This window comes from Pseudopipra pipra, chromosome 7, assembly GCF_036250125.1.
Source record: "Pseudopipra pipra isolate bDixPip1 chromosome 7, bDixPip1.hap1, whole genome shotgun sequence".
Lineage (NCBI taxonomy): Eukaryota > Metazoa > Chordata > Aves > Passeriformes > Pipridae > Pseudopipra > Pseudopipra pipra.
In genome coordinates, this window is record NC_087555.1 from 13,061,038 (window position 1) to 13,078,459 (window position 17,422).

Consider the following 17,422-nt stretch of genomic DNA (forward strand, 5'->3'; position numbering starts at 1 on the left):
TGCTTTTACTTTGTTGTTGCCTGTGGCATGTAGTGGGAACTTTTGCAGTTCAGGGAGTTGCCATAAATAGTTTGCTTCTAGGCAGAGGGACTGCTGTAATGTCTCCCCTGTTGAAGCCACCTTTGTGGGAAAGGTAAAATGCAAGGTTCAGTCCTGGCTGTAACTCCATTCAGCTCACATCTTTCCTCATCTAGAACACTCCTGTTCTTGCTAATTCCGTGGGTACAGCCCAGCTCCTGAAACATTGGTCTCTAATCCCAAAGCTGACAAAAATTTTCTAAACTGATAAAGGGGATAAAGTTTGTGCTTAAGTGCTAGCTCTTTTCCATGACTGCATGTATTTGTGTATGTGTGATCTAGCAAAAATCCCACCCTCCTGTGTCTCTGGCAGGTACATGAAGAAGCAGTTCAACAAATGGAAGGACAAAATACAATTTCTTCACAACTGCCAGGAAGAAAAAAGCTGCAAAATAGAGGCGAAACTCCAAAGACTGAGAGTAAGCCATAAAAACCTACAAATGACACTGCAGCAAATGGAGCAAGAAGTAAAGGTATAGTGACAAATATACCAAGAATCAGAGCTATGGGCAATTACTGAACACTAACTACTGCTTCCTGCAGACCAGCACTCTTGGTGCTATTTCATGCACCTTCCACTAGTATTTTCAGTTATCTTAGATTCTTGTCTTCAGAGAAAGTAGATAGAAAGCAGCAGGGATTTTCTTGTCATTCTGTGTATATTTAGCATCTAGCACAGATACCCATACTGGATGTTTAGATACTACTGCAATGAAAATAATGAATATTCCAATAAGAGTGAGAAAATGGTTTCCAACAGAAGTGTTAGATACTCCACTGCAGTCTTTTCTTCAGAGAAGAGTCCTGTGTTGGCATTGAATAAATAAAATACTCTTTTGTCATTCCTAATTACTGTCTTTTATTGGAAAGTAATACAGATGTCTTACCGAAAATATTTTATTTCTTTTCAATTGTATTGATTCTTGGTCATTAAAATTATTTGTGAGATTCTAAAAAGGCCCTTATTTCACAGAGAATGTATACATATCTGCCACCTACAGCATTTTGTAGCATTTTCTGCAATGCTGCTTTAGTACTAGTGGCAAGCCAAAATATCAGTTATTTTCACAATGTATTTTCTGTGTTTTTTCTATTGTAGACAATGTTACAGTCATCAGAACGTCCTTTTGCACAGTATCAGAATACAATGCCAAGAAATCCCCCTGTTCTGCTGGAAAGGAAAATGCAGGGTGGATTAAATCCTGCCCAAATAAGGCCTACTTGCAGAACATGTGCAGACTGGAAATCTTTGAGTCCCCCCAACCCTGCAAATAGAATGCAGCTTTTACAGACACCTGAGGTTCCCACTGCAGTGGACTTTATGTTTTCAGATGACCCACTGGAGTCAGTGTCCCTGCAGAGTGACAGACCTTTTATGGGACAGTATAAAAAAGCAAATGAGAATCAAACATATCTGCCTAAATTGACAGAAAACTCTCTCAGTGGCATCATGAGGAATACAGTTCTTACTCCCCCTGCAGTGCAACTACTACCTGATGAGAAGGAAGTCAGAGAGGAAATGGAACTGCAGCAGCTAGTGATGAAACTGAAGGATGGATTGTCTCTCCAAACCCAACCAGGTATAAGCTCTCCCAGTAATTTCGACACTCTCTTCTCACCTTCATCCAGTTTACTCTATAATATTGTTCATAATCATTTAACTCTTCAAGGAAATTCAGAATCTTGCCTTAGCCATTGTAGGAGTATTCAAGCTCTGTATTGTAAGGTAGAGCATATTCCAAATATAACCCTTAATGTTTGACTAATTTGAAACTGGATGAGTTAGAGCTCATAAGAGAAAATCAGTCTCAGCAGTTAACTAAGGAGCAAAGTTAAACTGGTGAGGGCACTGGAGGTCTTTGCTGTTGCCACTTCTGTGACACTGTAACTATGACTCCAGGAACAGGCAGACTTCCAGCAGTACAAAATCCCTATGTAATCAATGATCTTACACAGCAGGGCTTTGTTCAACACTCAGGATGCCTCACTTTTGATAATGAGGATGTAATCAGGAATATGACATAAAAGGCTGCCATTTCTACAGAGTTATCTTAACTTAAAGATTTATTGACAGTTTTCCAGGGCTCTGGCAGCATTCAAAAGCTTAGAAAGACTTAAAATCTGTTCTACTTTTCAGCCCAACAGACTACTTTGCAGCAGGAGTTGTTCTCTACAGCTGAGCATGTTTGCAGGTCCTTTTCTGACCTCATCAACCAAGTAATTTCACCAGCTTGTGAATGATGGAAACCACCACTCACCTTACAGCTTCACTGAACTACTTAAGGTAATTGATGCCATGTCAAACTCTTTAAAGAGTCTCAGGTGTTGCATTGTAATAACACAGCATAACAGATTTCTGCATTTAATGACTTCACCAGGAACATATTGGAGAACAATATTCCTTTTTTGTGGTTTCCAGCTCCTGTGCAGTGGATTCCTCAGCAGTACAAATGATTGCCCATTTCTCTCTCTTTAGCTGATATCCCATGGTCGAGTTCTTTGTAAGTCACTCAAGTATTTCTTGTTGGTGCCAGCAACAAGGAAAACTTTTTTTTTTTTGTAATGCACAGAAGTATTTTAAAGATCTGAGAAATGAAAATTATGCAGTACCACTTCAGAGAGAAAAAATATAGACTTAGCTACTTATTATCACAGTTCTGCAGGAGGTGCATAAAAAATAGTGAATGAGTACGTTCATGTGTGTTCAAAACCAGTTATGGTTCAAGAAAATGTGCATAATTTTAAGGATTTTAAGGATGTCACTGAAAGTATACCAGCTTTTCAAGAGAGAAATTCTCCTAATTATTACAGAATTTTTTCTGTGATTACTGAGAAAATAAATTTGGCTTAGGTAAAAGCAAAATATTTTTGAAAGCTCTGGGAGAAAAGTGAGATAAATTATATATTCTGAAGCTTTGCTTCATGTATAATCAAAGAGTTTAGGCTGATGTGATTGAAAAGACTAATGAAAAGTGTAGTGCCTAAAAAAAGCTGCTCAGCAGAACTCTTAATTTTCCGCATAGATTTTCCTTCTCTTGTATTTTTCAGAATTAATTGTAATCATCAAGATAAATCACAGAATCACAGAATATTCTGTGTTGAAGGGACCCAAAAGGATAATAGAGTCCAACCCCTAGCCCTGCAAAGGACCATCCACAAGAGTCACACCATGTACCTGAAAGTATCATCCAAACGCTTCTGGAACTCTGTCAGGTTTGGTGCTGTGACCACTTCCTGGGGAGCCTGTTCCAGTGTCCAACTACCCTCTGGGGGAAGAACCTTGTTCTAATATCCAACTTAAACCTCCCCTGACACAACTTCAGGCCATTCCCTTGGGTTCTGTCACTGGTCACCACAGAGAAGAGATCAGTGCCCGCCCCTCCCCTTCCCCTCATGAGGAAGTTGTAACTGCAATGAGGTCTTCCCTCGGTCTCCTCTGCTCCAGGCTTAACAGATCAAGTGACCTCAGCCTCTCCTCATAAGGCTTCTCCTCAAGGCCCTTCCCCATCTTCATTGCCCTCCTTTGGACGCTCTCCAACAGTTTAATATCTTTCTTATATTGTGGTGCCCCAAACTGCCACAATATTCCAGGTGAGGCAGCCCCAGTGCAGAGCAGAGCAGGACAGTCCCCTCCTTCGACTGGCTGGTGATGCTTTGCCTGATGGCCCCCAGAACATGGTTGGCCCTCCTGGCTGCCAGGGCACTGCTGGCCCATATTCAACTTGTCATGGACCAGGAGCCCCAGGTCCCTTTCCACACCACTGCTTTCCAGCCTCTCATTCCCTTGTCTGTCTGTACATACAGGGTTGCCCCATCCCAGGTGCAAAATCTGGCACTTCCCCTTGTTGATGGTTGGTGATTGCCCAGCCCTCTAATTTGTCAAGGTCTCTCTGCAGGGTCTCCCTGCCATTGAGGGAGTCAACAGCTCCTCCCAGTTTTGTGTCACCTGCAGACTTGCTTAGTATCCCTTCCAGTCCTGTGTCCAATCATTTATGAAGATGTTGAAGAGCACAGGGCTAAGATGGAGCCCTGTGGAACCCCACTAGTGACAGGTCACCAGTCTGATGTTCCCCCCGTTGACTATCACCCTCTGTGCTTGACCCACGAGCCAATTGCTCACCCACCACATGATGTGTTTATCCAGTTGTGTGCTGGACATTTTGTCCAGAAGAATACTGTGAGAGACAGTATCGAAAGCTTTACTGAAATCCAAAAAGATTATATCAACTGGCTTCCCTTGATCTACTAGGGGTGATAAAGGGACTGTCTGACTCATTAAAATGGCTAGAAGTCTTATTTTCTGTTGGTAGCACCTCAGCCTTCTTCTTGAAAGACCTTACAGTGTGGTGAGATTACTGAACATTCCTGGTTCTTTCTGCTAGTTTTGGTCACAGAAGGCCTGAATTACATGCACTGCAAACACTCAAGAATTTACAGCAACTGTTAGCTACTGGAAACTAAGAAGTGGTCTGTCTCTAGTAAAGGAAGTATGAAGATGGTGGAAAGAAACTTATTGAGGAAGGGCCCCAGAAAACAAATAGTGATGAGGTCACTAGTAAGTGGATGCAGCCACACTAGCACATAAACAATACAGTGTGAGATAGAAGCTTAATAGCTTTTGCAAGATGCCAGTGCCAAGAGACAAACAACAATCCAAGGAACCTAGTTGTTGATTATCCATCAGCTTCTGATGAGGCTTTAAATCTCCATCCAGTGTGTGCATCTGAATTAAAAATGGTTGGAAACAGTGACAACTGACAAATACTAGTTTGGTCTGATGCAATTTCACTGAACATATCTGGAGCACAAATTCTTACAAATAGATATTCCCAAACTACCATGAACTCTTACTTCATGGCAGTGTGTAAAGACTGAAAGAAGTGTTTTCCCATGCTAAGAAGCAGTTGTTTAGCTCCCAAATACCTACAAGATGAAAGGGACAAAATCATAAGGTCTTTCTTTTGCTGTTACTCAGTTCAGCTGACAAGGAATCAACTTCTGTCAGACATGTTCATCCCATCCTTCTGACAGACTCAGGCTGGGAAACAGTAAGCCAGTTGCAGTATCTACAAAAACAGTCCTAACTCACTCAAAGATCTGCCATGACCTTTATAAGGAAGAGTAGTAGGAGGCAATGTCCTGTCTGTAAACACAGTAATATTTTGAATTGTTCCTGTAGAGCAGATCTACTTTCACCTCATACTCGGAGTCCTTACTTCTTCTCAACACAGACAACCTTTTGTCATTTGCACTTTATCACATGCAGGTTTACATGTGATGAATTGCATCTCCTTTTTTATTTCAGCACAATTAATTACACAGATCGTGTCCTTTACACCAGCAATTACCAAATGTTCTCCATAGTGTGACCTATATTAGAGATTCATCTGTTTTCTCGGTCTTAACTGCGCATCCTTTCCTCGAAGGCCAAATTTTGCTACAGACTATTAATTAAGAAGCTTGCTGAAGCAGAGAAGTATTGAAAATTTGTTTAAGCTAAATATCATCTTGGCCCATAGTGGTATTTCACCATTTCTATTGCTATCTGAAGGGAAGAAGAAAGCTGCCATGAGCCATTTCCTAAGGGATCCTATTGTTGCAGCTGGGATATACAAGTGGAAGCACTAGCCTCTTCCCAAAGGGCCCTGTGGAAAAGCAGCTAAGATAAACAGTACCTGTTCAGGTTATCTGTCTGATTTTATATTTTCTAGAGCTGAAGTGCATATGGGAACAGGTAACATCTGGTCTAATACAATACCAGTTGTATTGCAGTACTGGCTGAGGCATCCAGCCCTTAACACGCTCTTTGTCAGTTGCTGGACTTAATAGCTGTAGGGACTGGGGTTGAAGACATGTCTCTTATGTTGATACAAAGTTGCATACAATGGGGCTTTTGGATATATTAATATAATTTAGTTAATTAACAACATAGGAACAGGAGAGAGAGGACCTGTTGTAACAATGGTCTTGCCGCCCTCCCACACGGTAGCAGAGCACACTCATAGGCTGTGGCTGCAGTTGGGGGGGTGTTGCTGAGTACACTAAATTCTGTGTTCCTGTGCTTGTCCTGCTTTAGTGTTCCCTCTTCTCTTGAACACTTAAATAGTTTGTTGCATGTGTAACTTGAAGCACAAATCCAGTGCCATTGAAGCTGATAGTCCTCTTACAGTTCTTTGTCTGCTTCCTTAAGATAACGATTTCACCAAGTGGGACTGTGTTTAACCTTTACTTTGTTCAGGCCCAGTAACCATTTTAAGATTTCCTTTACACATTTTGTTACTTGAACCTATTTCTCCAAGTTGGTGAACAACCAGCAAACCAGTTTTTCTGTGGGCATTTGGAGAAAAAAAAAAAAAGAAAAAAGAGCAATGAAATATTGCTACATGTTCAAGGAAAGAAACTTTGAATGAGCAATTAAATATAATTGCCCTGGAAAGCTGAAATTTGTAGTTCCATCCAGCCAGTCAGGCAAAGGAAATATTTTATCTCATAAAAGCATGAAATGTTACCTGCCCTAAGTTATGTTACATTAGTTTAATATCAAATTGCCTGTTAGAGTTATAAATAACAGAGGAAACTGATTTTTCTACAAAGAGCTTGCAAACGAAAACAGAAGCAATTGTAAGTTATACATGAGTTTCTTGTATTAAACACTTTAAATGAGAATGTGTAACATTTTAAGTAGTATTTTTAATAACTAAGAATTTAGGGAAAATATCATAAAAATATAATGTGAAAGCAGAGGAGCTGGTAAAATCTGATAACCCTTTTACTTTTGCTGGAAAACTTAAAACGTTTTTGGAAGGTATTTTTCATGTAAAAATATGTACTATTTTTCTTTTAGTAGGATGATGTCTTTGAGCGGTGATTGCTTTGTGCAAGTGTACAGCTACACATACAATCAAAATCACCATCTTGACTCTAATCCAGTCTTGGAACTAGTGGAGGGTTTTTGATAATTTCCTTCTCTGCTTGTCTGTGTTTTGTTGAAGGATCAGTTATTTCCTGTTTTGGCACCCAAAATTGTGCCACGTGTGAATGGGTCACATGTATTACTGAGATACACACAGATTAAAGTAGGCAACTGCTTATAAATCATGCAGTTTATTAAGGAGATGAAATTAATAGATAATTAAAAAACCCCATAAGTCCAAGTTAATCAGAGATATGGTGCCCATGCTTACAGGCCTTTTTCTACATGTAAATTGACATCAGTGAGGATTAGAATGCAAAAAATAAAGAGAAGTAATTAAAAAATATCTACAAATCAAGATCTTGAACTAAAAGTGTGATTTCCTCTTTTTTCCTAACTCTCCAATGACTCTTCGAAGTAATGTAGGTCTACTCTTATGCATGTGGATACTTATTAAATCTTCAAATGAGTCTCTCTTCTTCAGAATTGGCGACCTCTGAATATGAGAAAATATCCCTGAAAAGTGACATGAAAATGCATATAAATAAATGATTTCCAAACAGCAAAGAGCAGCTGAATACTCAGTTTCCCACATCTGTTTCTTCTGCTTTTAGCTGCTGCTGGTCCCCATTTTATCAGCATTGCCCCCAAACCTCTTGCTTTGGTGATATCCATAACCCTCCACTTGCAAGAGTTGCATTTCAATGTCAGGTCACTTTGATCTTTTCCCCCAGTATGGACCTTTTCCTTCAATCTTCCTATAAAACTCTTCTACTTGGAATTAGCAGCACTTAAGTCTGCTCATAATCTTACTGACTCACCAGCTTGTTATCAACCTCCCTGCACAGTGCATGAGATCTCCCACACTGTTTGGTTGCAGATTTGTAATTTGCTTGAGGAACTATGGGACATTTTCTTTACAATGATCTCTAAAAGCCAGCAAATTGGTTTTCTTTCTTTTAGACATATTTTCCTTCTGAAAAATTAACTGACTAATACTGCTTATTTACCAGACCTCAAATGTATAGTAGCATCTGCTCCACTACCCTCCCTGACACCCTGCAACGTTGGGACAGCAAATTATCTGTCTTGGGCCAGGTGCAAGGGCTGTTCTGAGCCTAATTAGCTGTACCTGTGAGGGAGGTGTGCACAGCTGTGGCCACTGAGTGGCAGAGGGACTGCTGAGCAAGGAGAAAAGGAGTGGAGAGACTTTTGTGGCTGCAGTCTTCAAGTGTTTATAGTGGGGATGTGCTATGTGGCTTCTTGAGGAGGATTTTTTAGCTGCTCTTCAGGAAGATTTGCTGTGAGTACAAAAGCTATGTTTTCCTTGTGGTTCCAAAGTCTTATTTTGGTTCATGGAGAGTTGTTACAAATATTGTGTAACTACAGTGTTGTAATATTTTGGAAATGCCTTTATGAAATCTGCTTTTTCATAGTGTTTGGATTTTGTTAGGGGAAAGATGAGTTACTAAAGATACCTTGGCCAGGTAACTGTGGAAGACTCTCCCTACTTGTCTCATTCCTCATTACTTGCTAGGATGTGATTTCTGTCTACAATTACTACCAATTGATTTCTGCTTTCACTGATGAAATAAGGCAGTAGGATCAAGGGTTACAAAGATTAAAACAACTGGCTTTGTTAAGAAACTGTGAGACTTGGATGAGAAGTTAGATAGCTCCTCCAAAAAATAAAATTTAGGCTGTCACTGCTATAAGCTGCCTGCTATAGCCTGATGTTAATCAGTTGTACAGAAAAATCAGATTAACTGATTACAATTCACAAAACAAAGAAGGAAGGAAGGAGTCCTTGTTTTTCTTAAAGTATGAATACTTAGTAGTGCTTAAAATCTGTGTAAGTGTAAACAAAAGTCAGTATTTATCACAAAACCCGTAATTTGATTCTGCAAAGTACATCTGTTACGCTTAATCTTGACTAGGAACAAAAGCTCTTTGTTTAGGAAAATCACGATGTGATATAGATATGAAGAGCTAGATGTAAACAAAAGTCTAGGTGGGAGTTTAGACAGGGATATTCAAAGCTGCAATCCTGAAAACAAACATTAATCCTGGGCTTTCGCCTGATGAGCATCTAAGTTTTTAACAATACTACTGCCTCATGTGTCTAAAGCTGCATTCTCTTTGTACCCAAAAGTGTATCAATCTGGTAAGGACTGAGCAACTTGTTGCCTTTGTGATGTCTAAGACCAATTGGAAACTGGAAGTTCCAACACGGTTAAGATCCAGTCAGAGCAATGCGATAGCTCAGATTCTTTGTGGAGCAGGATAGGGTATACTCCTTGCTTTTAAAATGCAGGTAGTGGTTGTTTGGCTCATATTTTAGAAACTGACCCTGAGTGTGTGCTCTTCAGTCTGAGGGGATTGATTCAAACACAATTCCTATATCCTAGCTTAATGGCTACGACACTGTCTCTAGGTAACAGGGGTAAGGACCTCTTAATCCTTCCTATCTTAAATCCCAGCTTTCAATACTCAAAAAAAATGTTGAGGTTTGTGGGCCAGAGCTGGACTGTCCAGTGGTATAGTGTCCCTGTGGTGCAAGAACCCTGAGTTCAAGTCCATTTTTAGAGATACTCTAATAGGTAATTGTCAAGAGAGGTTCTTCATTATTCCATGGACATTCCCCCCAAAACGCCTTAATAACTCAGATACCGATCTAGGAAGTGGAGATACAGGTCTCAATCTGCTTAAGTGTAAAGAGGGTTCTGCCTTCTCACTGTAGGCCCAATGCACTACAGCTGTTGGTGATGGCAACAGCCATTCTACCTCTCCATTAAATTATAGCACCTGCCCCTATCTGGAAGTGGATATGCTCAAGGGAAGGATGCATCTGTTGGCAGTAGGATCAGAACTGAAGCCTTGGAAGGGACTGAGATTTAGGAAAAGCTATGCTGTATCTCCCTTCTGGTAATGGAGAGGGTAAGTGACATGCATATGGAAACACTTTAAGCCTAGGGGTTCTGCTCTGGGGCTGGGAACCTGGAGATAAGGAATTGCAGCATTTAATGTCACACATAGTGGTGTCTTCCTGAAGCTGTAGCTGTGCCTGAGATCCTAAATGCATCTAAGTCCTAGTTCTGTTTCCACTGTGTGTTGGGTAAAGTTACCAGTATGGAAATGGAAAATAACTAGTGGTTGACTGCTAGATGGCAAGTAAACATACCCTTCCTCTTCTGCTGAAAGACTACCATGCTTCCCAACAGCACCAGTGCCCTGCATTCCTGAGGTGACACACCTCAGAATGGGGAATTCGGAACTAGCCTGTATTCATAGCACAGTAGTGGTAAAACCACTGATGTGGAAGAATATATTTGTATTTTCAGTTGCTGAGCTGCCTTCTTTGTTCTAATCCTCCTATGTTTCACTTTCTGAGCCCCTCCTTCTCCATCAAACTGAAACTTAAAAGCTGTTGTTAGAGTTCAGGTTGTCTGGAGGTCAAACTTTTGCTGAGATCACATTGAACATAAACATAGCTCTGTACTTGATTAGGAGGAGTTTGTGCAGCACTGTCCTCTGTTTCTGTACTATAACCACACAACACAATAAGACTGCATCTCTTTTCTTTTCCACTAGACTCTAGTTATTGCCCATGAGACTTGTATTAAAGGAGCAGTGACCTTGGTTTCTCCCTGTGAACTGAGAATGTAGAGTAGCAGTCTTCTGCTCAGCTTCTGCTAGCTGCCTTCTCCCTAGGCCATGGGTTCTGGAGAGCACACAGTCCACATAGATATCCCAGAAGAGCTGAGCCAGGTCCCAGAACAAAGCCCCATGTTTCAGGTTCTCTGATGATTTCAGAAAAATCATGAAGTCCCAAAAGCCACTGACAGAGTCAGAAATGCGAGGCTTCCTCATCTCCAGTAAGACAGCTGAGGAGGATTCCCAACACTGGGGATCTGCCCACCCAAGAGCTAGTGGATCAGTTTGACTATGGCAGAGGAAAGGTGTCATGCAGAATGCTGCCATGATTAGCAGAGAGCAGGTGAGTCTCATGTTACAGTGGATTCTTCCTCTGCTCCCAAGGTCCATTGTGTCACTAAAATATAAGAAAACCAAAAGAAGCTGAAAATTTTCTCGCTTTTAGATGCAGAATCATATAGAAGGCACTCATGTTAATTGTTTCTCTGCTCCTTGAAGATGTGTGTATGCTTTTTTACATGTGTGAATATAGATACTAGAGGAGTTGCAATACTGTGTGCAGCAGAAGCATGTGTAAAAATTTGCTAATCATCTTCAAATCTGTATGATGAACTCTCTTATTTGGAACTTCTTCACACTGAAAGTTTTTTACCTTTCTTGATTTACAGATCCCTACTTTTTCAGTAAAAATCCATTCCTTTTTACAAATTTTAAGCCTTTAGGCAGTCTTAGTTTTCTCAAAATTTTACAAGACCTTTCAAATAGTCTTCAGAATCACAAGCATCAGTGGAGCAGCAGGTGGAAAACTTGTTGAAAATGTGTTTTAATGGTTCTAGTTAATGAAAGTTGCAAATTCATCCATTGACCAGTGGTGTTTTGCCTACTAAAATGCAGTACAGTTCTGAAAAGAGAGTATAGCAAAGCCATGTCATGGCAGCTGTATTGTACAACACGTATACATGCACATGGAATCATACAACAGTTTGGGTTGCAAGGGACCTTTAAATGTCATCTAGTCCAACCCTTGTCCTATTGCAATAGGCCCTGCTAAAAAGACTGTCTCCAGCTTTCGTATAGGCCCCCTTTAAATACTGGGAGGCTGCAATAAGGTCTCCCTGGAGCCTGTTGTTTTTCAGGCTGAACAATCCCAACTTTCTCAGCTTTTCCTCGTAGGAGAGCAGTTTCAGCCCTCTGATCATTTTTGTAGCCCTTCTCAGGACTTGCTCTAACAGGTCCTTGTCTTTCCTGTGCTGATATATCTGTATATATATATATGAAGTACAGATGCTTGTTGCAGATCACTAACAATTGTCTGTTAAAACTGTGAAATTTGAGAAGTAGCACCTATAATGGTTAGAGAAATCCTGAGAATTATAACTTTTTGTGGACAAAAAGGCCTAGTTGTCTCTGTCAGTTTTCATTTCTAGTATGTGCTTCTATGTTGAGTTTTCAAACATGCTTCTGGATTTTTTAAGATTCTAACGAGTTTGGGGATTGATTTTAATGTTGTTCATGGCATATGGAGAACTTCCCATTTGTGGAAATCAGCAACATCTGAGATCTGTGTTTAGGACAAACAATTCTGTTTAACATATATGCTGACCATCTGAGTATTCACGCTTTTACATTTTCAGTTTGATTGTTGGCAGGGGGTAGGCTACCTCTCTTAATGAGCTTAACTTGATAATCAGCTGGCTTTTGGTGTAGAAAGTCTCTTCCATGAGTGATCATGAAGAGCAGAAGAAATGTTCCTTTGCTGTGTGAAGGAGAATGCCAAAGGCAGGATATGGATGTGCAGAGGGATTGTACATAAAAGGTAGCTCAGACACAAGCCTGTGTGCAAGACTAGAGAAGAGTAGGCTGCTTTGTGGAATATATTTCATTGTAGAGCTAAAAGACTCTTCAGAGACTTCAGTCCTGGCTGTGATATTCTTACCTGGCCCCCTGTCTGGCCACCTGGTCGTGTTCTGGGAACATTTTTTAGGTATTCAAACTTTACTCTCCAACTGCTTACAGTCACTCTTTAATCTGAGTTGGGATTTTGTGAGAACTGGTTTAACAGCCTTGGCTCTGAACCTTCCATTTAATGAATAAAAGAGGGCCAGCTTGCTCTTCCCATCCTACTCTGCCTAGTGGGATGTCACTTATGACAGTAATGGGGCTGTCCTTTTGCTGCCCCTAAGATCTCCAGTAGCATCATTCTTCTGTACCTTACTGCATAAGGCAGGTTTTGATTGCTTTCTCGGAAGCAAACCAAAGGACATCCTGTGAGTCACTATTTCCTTCTTGTTTGTGCATCAGAGCCCTTCCACTGGGCAGCAGACACCTGTACATATATGCTATGCAGTATGCACATACCTATCTGTTTACTGAGACTTATTCAAGAGACATAATTGACTTTTTTACCAACCTTCTAGTTTTCAAAGCAGCCTAGCAATCTCAGATATGACCATGGGGTTGGGGAGACAGATACAAGACAGCAGTGGTGGGGGGAGCCCCAACACCAAATAGTTCAGACAAAGGAGTAATAATAAAATGGGCTAATAATACTAAATAATAATAAAATAATACTAAATAATAATAATCCTTAAAAGGATGGTTCTGTGACTTGGACAGGGCCCATCTGGTTTGTACAGGTTAACAACTGAACAGGTTGCTTTGCATTTTCTGCTCCCCAGCACCTATCAGAAACTTTCTAAGTTACAAAACTGAGTAAGACAAGGGTTCTGGATTTGTCAGAACAAAGGGACAGCCCTGGGTAGGGCATTAATATGAGGGTGGGTGCCCTCAAAGGTGTGATGTGAATGCCATTAGTCAGGGCCAGTAGCTAAGGCCGCTAATCCTTATAGTCTGATCAAACTTAGACAGCACTGTGCTGTTAGCCTTCCACAAGGTTCAGGATTTTATTTTTTAAATAGTTGAGCACTGAGGGCATGCTCAGGAAATGCCAGATTTCATTAATCTCTTACTTGTGCCTGTAGTGAATGCTTCCATGCAATTCCGCCCCCCCCCCCCCCCCATCTTTAGGTCTTTCTGTCCGTAAATTGAAGTTTGTGTGTGTGCGCGCATGCAATTTACACCTTCCGGCTCTGACTTTTTTCCCCTCATCCCCGCTTCTCCTCGCAGTTTCCTCTCCCATTCCACTCCCCGTCATGAATAATGCCGTACAATAATAATTTAAAAAGTTAATCAGTTCATTCGTTACCACCATTTAACTTGTAGCTCTCAGTTATTAAGTTTCTCGACCCTGGAGCTGCCGCAGCCGGTCCGGCGCACCAGGAGCGGGTGCCCGCCCGGCGCAGCGCCCGCGGGGATCCCCGCGCCGCTCCCGCCAGGAGCCGGGCAGTGCAGCCACTCCAGCGCCGCTCCCGTCCCGTCCCGCCCGGCTGCGGCACCGCCGGCAGCCTTCATCCCTCATCCCTTACCTCTGCGCTCCGGCGAGCAGGGCGGCCCGGGCAAGGCAGGGCAGGGCAGAGCTCTCCACGCCCGCTGCCGCCGCCGCGCTCCTTAAGAAGCCGGAGCGGGCAGCCCCGCTTAGTTTTTACGTCAGGGCTCGGGAGCAGCCCCCACCCCCGGGGCCCGGCCGCTGTTCCCGGGCACCCGGAGCCCCCTCCTTCCCTGCGGGGAGCTGCCCCTGCTACAAGCGTGCTCTGCTTCTCTGCCCTGACTGTTCCCCTCCGCTTGCGGACCCCGGCCCGCCCGGGAGCAGCCTGGTAGCTGTGCTGCCTCTGGCCGAGGGGAAGCTGTGCACAGGGGGCTGGAAGAGTAACAGACTTGGCAAAGCTGCAGCTCTCCTCTTGCCCCCTCTCCTACTGGTGCTGCATCGGGGGGGAGGCAGAAGGGGAAAAGTAGAAAGCAGGTCCCCACCTTGGAGCTCAAGTTGTCTAGACCTGGCTCGGTCCTCAGGTATCTTGCTTTCTGTGCTTGGCTGCTGGAGGTCCCTCCACCCCAGAACAGAAGTCTGTGTGACACAACTAGAGCTGTTTGCTGGCTAGAGGTCAGCACATTCAGCAGCAGGTCCAGCTCTCCTGGGAGTTGAAGCAGAGACCCAGACAAGGGCAGAGTCACAGAAGAAAGCCAGTAAAGGCATTAATTGCTGTAGTGGGGCTGAGATGCACTCACTGCAGCGCAATTTACACAGCTTTACCTGAAGAAGAGCTACCTTGGAGGGCTGCTCACTTTCCAATGGAGAGCCTTGGCTACATTTTCCTTCCAAGAAAAATTATGTGGTCTATTATTGCTGCATTTTCTCTCTGTGAGGTGCTTTACTGGAGCCTCTCTCCCTTGTCACCTCTTTGTAGCTGCTATCAAACCTCTGTATGTGTTGGTGAAATGGGCTAAGCTGGTAGGGAAGATCATAGGCCAAACCATGTAGTGCTCTGCTGTCTGAAGCCAGTGCAGCTGCACCAGTCCATACCAGCTGGGCAGCAACCCACTTGTTTTTCCAAGACTTTCACTGGCAACTCCCTCCTGTCTTTGCACTTGGAACCATAATCCCTTCTCCAGGAAGCAACTGTGCTTCAGTAGCACTAGTCTTATCTTTATTAAAGTCAGTGGGGCCACATTGGTTTATATCAGCTGCAAAGTTGTTGAAACACTGGTTTCTCTGTTGTTTGTCAATACATTTATAATTTGAATTCTTTCTGTGCATCCAGTCCATGCAAATGGTGAAACATCTTCCTTTTCTAACCCTTGATCTTGTGATGTGCCTATGACAATAAACACTGCTTTTCTCCTGATGCTTTATATCCTCTTCTCAATAAGCAATGCCTGCGAAGGTGTATTTTGTGTAGGTAATGCTACTGTTTAACAAAAGTGAAAGGAAATTCCTGTGAATGGGAGAACATCCAGATAGAACCCCTGTGAATAGCTATATTGTAGGACTTTGGCAAATTTGCAAATGTTCCATTTACTTATCAAGAAGTATGGGGTTGGAAATGAGGGAATAGTGATCACCAACTGCTGAAACAGACTTCGGGATGAACTGAAGAGTGCAATACCTTGCAAGGGGCCCTTGCAACATGGTGGGGGAAACCTCTCATATATAGGATCTCCAGCATTTCTTCTCTGTGCTATTGAATACAGGCTGTTCCAGTAGACTTGCTTCTCCCAGGTTCTAGGGCTGAAATGATCTTTAAGAATCAGCTTTTTTAAAGTCTGCTCTGTAGGAGCTGGTTCTGAGCCCATGTGCAATTTAGAGCCTTTTAGGAAAGTGAGTAACCAGCGTACTACTCCTCTGTGTTGGAGGACTGAACTGGGCAAGAGAGAGAAGGGAAGTGTGCCTGTAAGACATATATGTTGTGATGTAACCGAAAGGCAGCTCATGGGTAGAAAAGGCTCTGAGGCAGCTTGTGTTTGAGGATGGCCTGGATAGAGGAAGCCAGACCAGAGCAGGACTAAGATGCTGCAGGAGTGTTTTTTGCTGATGTTTCTGGGTCTATGGGGCATTGCTCCAAGTACTCTGCCCTATGCTGTTAAGGGAAGAGCAAAATGCTCCAACTGGAAAGGAAAAGGTAAAATGTTTCTTCTGAGTTTATACATTTCTGTCAATGTGCAACATTTGGGGATTCATTGTTAAGAAGTGAGTTTATTTAATTGAGTCCCCTTCTGGGATGCACTTTTATCTGGTTTTGGATCAAGATCAACATTGGTTTCATTGCACTCAGAATCCTGGTAGACACAAGGGTGCTGAACCAGGGGTTCTCACAGAAATGAGAGTTGTTGCTCAAGGGAAATACTGCTACAGATAAAATACTTGGCTCCACAAATACTTCCTGAGCCTACTACACTATGTTCTCTCTGAACCAGAGCACTCACGTTCTATTTCTGGGAAAGAGGTTTTTGATAATTAGATTGATCACCTCAGCTTCCTTGTGGAGAATAAACATAGAAGGATTGGCCATCTCATTCACTTCCAGATACTCTCCCTCAGTACAGCTTTCTGTGCCCTTTTTAGGCTATCAATAATCGTTCTTCCATTGCAGTGCGTGATATATTCCCCTGGCAGCCAGTGTTCACATCTTCAGTGGGTCTCCATATCTTATAAATTTAATTCAGATTGGCTGTAGGTCAGAGTAATTTGTAGAGGATATTTTTATCAAGAAAAGTTGATTCTTTAACTCAGGGATGAGACAGAGGTTTCAGATCATGTAACACTACAGAAAGAATGCTATTCCTACCAGAAAAATATAAAAATATAAGCAAAAATTAATCATGTTATAGGAACAGGAGATGAGAATTGAGAAAAGTAGGAGACCATTTCACTGGTATTTGCATTTTGAATAGAAAAAAGGCATAAACAGCCATGTGCACAGTTGCTTCCTTCCTGCATTTGCTCCTGGCAAATCTTCCAATGTGGTTTAACATTAGCGAGTAATAGGCAATGGTTTATGGGTTGCTTGACCTAAGTATTTACAAATTTAAACAAAAATTAAATTCAGCACTGAGACTAAGAGACACCAATGTGTGATGGTATGTACAGCTTGCCTGTTACTTCCATAAGCAGCCACACCTGGACTTAGTATTAAGCTTTGTAAAATGTTCTGCATGATGAAAGACACGCCTAAAAAAAATAAAAAGCTTTAAAGACATATTCTTAGCTGAAAGTTTGAGTTTTTCTGAATTGGAATCCAAATTATTCCAGCTTTCTGTGAAACCTGGCTAAGTGACAGCAAAGCAAAACTTGTAACTCTCAGAGAGGGGGAAACCCAAAGGTCTTTTAATTTTTAAATTCATGGTACATGGCAGAGGCTTGATTTCTGCCCCCCCATCCTTCAA

The 17,422-nt window shown here is 42.1% G+C and overlaps 2 protein-coding genes across 3 annotated transcripts in view; one reads left to right on the plus strand and one right to left on the minus strand.

Moving 5' to 3' along the window:
- Nucleotides 1–17,422, plus strand: part of DYTN (dystrotelin) — a 50,562-nt gene that overhangs the window by 22,083 nt on the left and 11,057 nt on the right. For both annotated transcript variants that reach the window (XM_064660593.1, XM_064660594.1), the window contains 3 exons: nucleotides 392–551; nucleotides 1,178–1,658; nucleotides 2,216–2,362. In XM_064660593.1, coding sequence (XP_064516663.1) covers nucleotides 392–551; nucleotides 1,178–1,658; nucleotides 2,216–2,319 — 745 coding nt within the window. In that variant the 3' untranslated portion in view covers nucleotides 2,320–2,362. The remainder of the gene's footprint in view (nucleotides 1–391; nucleotides 552–1,177; nucleotides 1,659–2,215; nucleotides 2,363–17,422) is intronic.
- On the minus strand, nucleotides 7,164–11,331 carry FAM237A (family with sequence similarity 237 member A). The gene is made up of 2 exons (XM_064660604.1): nucleotides 10,627–11,331; nucleotides 7,164–7,507 (listed from the first exon to the last, which is right to left on the minus strand). The coding sequence occupies exons 1-2, from the start codon at nucleotides 11,033–11,035 to the stop codon at nucleotides 7,359–7,361; spliced, it is 558 nt and encodes a 185-aa protein (XP_064516674.1). The 5' UTR covers nucleotides 11,036–11,331; the 3' UTR covers nucleotides 7,164–7,358.